We start from the raw sequence: 6,207 nt of genomic DNA on the forward strand, positions 1-6,207 counted from the left end.
TTTTAGAATGACTGGGCTATGGAAAATTGTAGATATAATGAGGTGGTTGACGATGATATGGAGGTTAACTATATTGAACTAGGTGGACTTACTCCATGTTTTCTTTCTACTCTCCGCATTGCTATACCTCTCTCTCCTCTTCTGCTAGGAACCACTACTCTACCATCTACTCACTCATGGTAGACTTTACTGATGAATGAACGAAGAAGAATTGCAGCTTCTGGCAAAGGAAAATGGCTCTCTCATAAGCCTGGACAACTTCTTCTCAGTCTGTTCTGAGTCTCGAATGTTGGCCACATTGGGCACTAGAATTTCCTACATTATGGCAGCCCCTCCAATTCAACCTTTCGGTTGCCGTAGGTTACCCGGAACACATATCGTAATACTGCGAAGGTTGCGCATTAGGTTTGTAACCCTTTGATAACAAAGAGATTCGAATAGTAATCACATTATTTTATCCATAAAATAATTTCATTTTCAGAGAACTGTAGGAGAAGATGACTTACCGACATACTATCGTCCAATGGAATGGTCAGAGTGTAATTTGTCACGTAGTTGACGGTAGTTCTGCTGGCTTTACTGAGTCTCGTGCTGTAGAAACTAAGCTGCTTTGTTCCTTCGTCTTCACATCGGAAAATTTCCTTTAAGGAAACGGCAAACCGCTTCCAAATATAAACAAATGTATAATTAATTTTGTATATATGAAATGCATTTAAAGTGAAAGAAAGCTTATTTATAATTATAAGTGCAACATTATTTCACCTATTTTAATTAATAAAATGTTCAAGGTTTTTACTTAAACACCATTCTCAGGAACAAATTTTTTTAATTACACATTAAATAAAGTATTTATTTATTCTTGCAGACTCAAACTTCCATGGTAGAGCCTCCTTTTATAGCCTCCTATAAAAGGTCGTGGAATATCCAGGGGGATGCCACAACCTACTCTCCTTCAAAGCAAAAGTGAAGCCAAAGAGGCCATGGCCACAAAAAGAAGGTTTACATTAAGGTTAATAGGAATGTCTGCCATTGTAATCTAAACTAAAACAGAAGGCAGTCAGTTTGGCTCGTACTCTTCCCCTACTCCTCTGCCCCGCCTATTTGAAACACAAAAGGCCCACTTTTTTGGCTTTAATTTTCCTTCCAGGTTACGCCATCCATTATTGTCCTGTTTCTAAATTCCCTAGGAGCGTGATTCTTTCAGATTTGTCACTTCTCCATTTTCAAATTCATGTTGTTAAAGACTAAAGTTTCATTTGTTATTAATCGTTTACTTTCTTTTTTATTAACTTTTAGATATTTTGTATTTTAAATTTATTTAGAATTTGTTAGTACATAAATAAGGGACAATCAGGAGGTTTGCATATATTAAACGTCGTCGCACTGTGGTATGTATACAACAGTACCAACTGCAGTGAGATCAGGGCTTGGATACAGGATGATAAGGGCCAATCTTCTATCACCATTAGCTGATACCTGTACTTATCGGAGCTCCCTGGCAATCTGGCGCTCTCACCCACGGCTCTTCAATATTTCTTGTGTCTGAGGCACCTTTTCCCAGCGACCCTCACCCACCATCATATATTTTTAAACCATTATAAGATTTAATTATTTCTTTTTGTTTTCTTTTATTTTTAATATTTATTTATTGCTATTTACAACTGTACATTATAATACATTTAGTAAATCTGATCTAAGTTAAATTGGAGTTTTACAGGCGTGTAGAGAAACTACCCATTGGTAGCACTCTAATGACATTTTACATTAGCTGGTCTCGTGGCCATTTTCTTTTCAAGCGCCTCGGAGGATTGTCAGGAATGGAAGAGGATGCAAGATTAGAAACTAGTGGTTTTGAGTGGTTAGATAGTTTATAATGGAAGGAGTGATATCTGGTTCGGGCTAGATCGGTTACATAAACATTAAAGTCTTTATGTATGATTTTATTTGTGACAAAGTAAGGAGCATTGAGGATTTTACGAAGGATTTTGGATTGTAAGGATTGAATACGAGAGGAATTCGAAGGTTTAGTGGAGCCCCAAAGCTCAACTCCATATGTCCAGATTGGCCTTATTACAGTCATGTAGATCAGTCTTTTGTAATGTGTTGGAACTTTAGAGAGTTTGTCCAGTAAGTGCTGTAATAGTCGAAAACGACGTGCAGTTTCCTGTCTTTTCAGTCTTCTATAAGGATTCCAGGTTAATCGCTTGTCCAAATGTAGTCCAAAGTAGCGGATCTGTTCGACAGGGGTAAGAGTAAAATTATTAAACTGTAGGGCAGTCAATAGGTTTACGACGAAGGGTAAAGGTGATTTGATGGGATTTGTTGGAATTTATCTTAATCCTCCAATTACGACACCAATATTTCTTTTTTAAAAACAATATAATTAAGTCTGTATATTCATATAAATATTTTATTTTTCTTAAACTCATTTATATCTATAATGCCTCATTTTTCAGGCCCTCCGGTTTTTTTTTTGAAACCCGGACCAGGGAACATTTTGCTCTGGGAAAGAGATTAGATTTTTACTCCTCAGCCCAACACATGTATAATATTCATCCATATCAAAATCTTTAGCTAGGCTTATTTCGAATTTCGAAACTGCTTAGCTCGCGCGTTCTATCGAAAAACTTAAAAATTAGAATTTACAAAACTATTATACTTCCCACTGTTCTTTATGGATGTAAGACGTGGCCTCTTACACTGAGGGATGAACAGCGTCTTAGTGTTTTCGAAAATAAAGTATTGCGAAAAATATTCGGACCGAAAAAGGATGAATTAATAGGAAAATTTAGAAGATTACACAACGCTGAATTAAGGGACCTACACCTGGTAAATATAATTCAAGTTATAGCATTGCGGCGAATAAGGTTGTAGGGCTTAGTAACGAGCTGATCCCTAAAATGTTAATAAATACTGAGCAAACGGGTAAACGTCTGAGGGGTAGACCAAAACGTAGATGGGAGGACTGTGTTAAAACTGGTTTAGTGGAATTAGGTTTGGACGGGTATCACTGGAAAGGTGTATACAGAGAGCGTTTGGTGGTATCGGCATCGAACTTTCGGGTTCGTTAAGCCTTCATTATGATTATTATCAAATTCCTTGTCTTTTGGAACCTCAGTTGTCAAAATCCATCGCTCTGAGAATCGGAAAACCCGGATTGCTTTTTCCCTAACACAATTCCCTATGATCACAGCCATTTTGATTAACCTTTTATAACCTCTTCTACCATGGAAGTTTGAGTCTGCTAGTATATACTTTAATACGTATTTAAAATAATGTGTTCCTGAGGATAGTTAAAAAGTTAAACATTTTATTCATAACACAAAATCAATGAAATAATTTTGCCTGTAAAATTAATTTATTAATTTTTTTTCAGTCCTTGTGGCAATTTGCATTTTGAAGAATGTTATCGGTGTAAGAAGTTACTTTAATTTAGGTTTTTTTTTGTAGGAAAAGAATTAAAAAAAAAAAAAAAGAAATTGAAACAAACACAATAATAAGAAATAAATCTTTTCAGCTACAAACCATGAAGGGTCAGGAGTGAAGTACTTTGTAAGCAAGTATTACTAGAACAACGGTTGTGTAAGGTTGTGATCTGATCCGAATCATGCTCGATCTCCAAATTTTTACCTAAAACACTCGATGACACTGGATGGACCCCGGAGAGCTTCCGGACCCACCGGACTGACAGTGAAACATAAAATAATTACTTCTCATAGCCGGATTTCAGTCCAGGGCTTTGGAGTTAGTAGCATAGTTCCTTACCGCTGAGCTATCTGCGCCACACAATATCATTTTATTTAAAAATGTGGTGGACTTTATTCAACGCTTTTTTCCCAAAAACAGTATCTTTCATTGTGAATGTGCGTCATTTGTTAGCTGAACCCTCAGAACTGCAATCATTTTGTAAACGGTTGTTGACACCAAACTATTAATATTTAAAAACGAAGGTTGCGCTGTCCGTAACTGGCATACTTACCCTACGTCCAATTAAAAAATATATATATTTTAATGTATTTATTGCTATTTACAACTGTAATTACATAATTACATATTACATACAACTGTAAATAATAAAATTACATAAAATTTACATAAAATTACATAAAATTTACATACTGTAATTACATTACATAATTCACAGTGAATTCGATGTAAAATTAAAATGGAGTGATATAAGCATGTAGAGAAACTACCCATTGGTAGCACTCTAATCATATTTCTACCCTAGAAGGTATCGTGGCCAACTTCTTTTCAGGCGCCTTAGAGGACTGTCAGGAATAGAAGAAGAAGGTTAGAAACTTAGTGGTTAGGGAGTTTATAATGGAAGGATTGATATCTAGTTCGGTTACATATATGGAACATTAAGGTCTTTTTGGATGTCTTTATTTGTGACAAAGTAAGGAGCCTTGAGGATCTTTTGAGGGATTGGATTCAGGAGGAATTCGAAGGTTTAGTGGAGCCCCAAAGCACAACTCTGTAAGTCCCAGATAGGCCTTATTATTGTCATGTAGATCAGTCTTTTGTAATGTGTTGGAAGTTTAGACCGTTTGTCTAGTAAATGTTGTATTAGTCGAAATCGACGTGCAATTCCTGTCTTTTCAGTCTGGTGTGAGGATTCCAGGTTAAAAAAAAAAAATCAAAACTTTTTTTCAACTTGTGCCACTATCACAACAAATCAATAATCTTAATTTGTTTAATTAAAAGACCTGTTCTTTTTTTTATATATATATTTACCTGTAGAGAAAAAAAAATGTTTTCTTTATATCTTATTATAGCATGTAATTATATGTAATTAATATATGTCCGATTACGGATTGATACGTATGCTGTGTGATATTGCAACCTGATGTATTTAAGCAGCATAGATAAATAAAGTATTTTTCTCTTTTATTATATATCTTTTAGAATTTAGAATTTCCAAAAGGACGAAAAACGTATAACAAAAATAAAATATTTTGGTTTCCAAATTAGTACGTTTAAAATGTATTGCTTTCATTTATGGAAATAAATACAGAAAACAATTGATAAATAAAATTATGTTATACTTATTTAATATGTTAAAATCTTCTGCATAATAATAATAAATTTCAACTTCTAAGTTTATTGTCTTTGGGCAATTATAAAGTTTAAAAGCAATAATCTGTTTCCATGGCGAAGAATGACGTCAATTCATTTCACAATGACGTCACAGTCCTACGTTCTACTGTCAGGCCCAAATTAAAATATTCAATAAATAATCTGATTGAACCTCTACGGTAATAATTTTAATCCAGTGTTTTATTTGTTTAATAATTAATTTTGTTGATCTGTTTTTACAAGTAAAAAAAATAAATAAAATTAACTTTAACATTATTCAATCAATCTAAACCCAACTTGGCAGTGATTTAGTACTGTATAAACTGAACCTAAGGGAATAAACCGGATATAATTAAACAAATTATACATAGAAATAAATAAAATAATATATATAGATATACAACAAAATGTTGGAAAAGTTTTCCTTTATTTGAAACTAATATTTTGCCCATATAAAAGCATTGAATCTTATTTTTGTTAATGTGGGTTAAAATGCAGAGGAATTATGAACGATTGTATAATCAATAGTCACCGGAATAAAAAAAAAAATATCTCCAAATGAATCTAGTTGAAAACTTCCTAATTTTTATCTGGATTTTCTCTAAAGGAAGTCTGGTGAGTCAATTCATAAAAAAAATTTTGAGGTTAATAACTTCCAGTTGAATGAAATTTATATTAAATTATCATAATATGGTACAACGTTTCGGGACCACTGTCTCTTATTCATGTACTTTAAACCTACAACAATAATAAACCATCATAACAACAATCTTCATCCTTATTTATTTTAATTCATACAATTATATTCACCTCATAATCATGTCTCACTTTATACTGTTCTCTCTTTTCTACTATAACTTATTTGTGCATCTTCACTTCTCCTTAGCATCGCCATTACTCTATATTTCCTTACTACCTCTTTGGACCTTATCTCATGTCCAGTGTGATGTTTGGTTACCTCCCTGTTTTTTTAAAAGTCCTGCTTTGTATTTAACATTAACTTAGTGATTTTTTTTTCTTAAACCCGTTCATTTCTTCTGTTTTTTATGTTTATATTTTGAGTCTATTTATAATGTCGGCGTAATGTGTATTTAAGTGTTTAGTGTCAGTTTTGTAGTTTACTGTGTT

The 6,207-nt window shown here is 33.4% G+C and overlaps 1 protein-coding gene across 1 annotated transcript in view; it reads right to left on the reverse strand.

Annotated features, from left to right (window-relative positions):
* Positions 1-6,207, reverse strand: part of LOC106690092 (uncharacterized) — a 12,308-nt gene that overhangs the window by 5,060 nt on the left and 1,041 nt on the right. The window contains exon 2 of the mRNA XM_067050554.1: positions 507-662. Within this exon, the coding sequence (XP_066906655.1) occupies positions 507-662 (156 nt within the window). The remainder of the gene's footprint in view (positions 1-506; positions 663-6,207) is intronic.

Source organism: Halyomorpha halys, unplaced genomic scaffold (genome assembly GCF_000696795.3).
Source record: "Halyomorpha halys isolate HHAL.00 unplaced genomic scaffold, Hhal_1.1 Scaffold1575.1, whole genome shotgun sequence".
In the NCBI taxonomy this organism is placed as follows: Eukaryota; Metazoa; Arthropoda; class Insecta; order Hemiptera; family Pentatomidae; genus Halyomorpha; species Halyomorpha halys.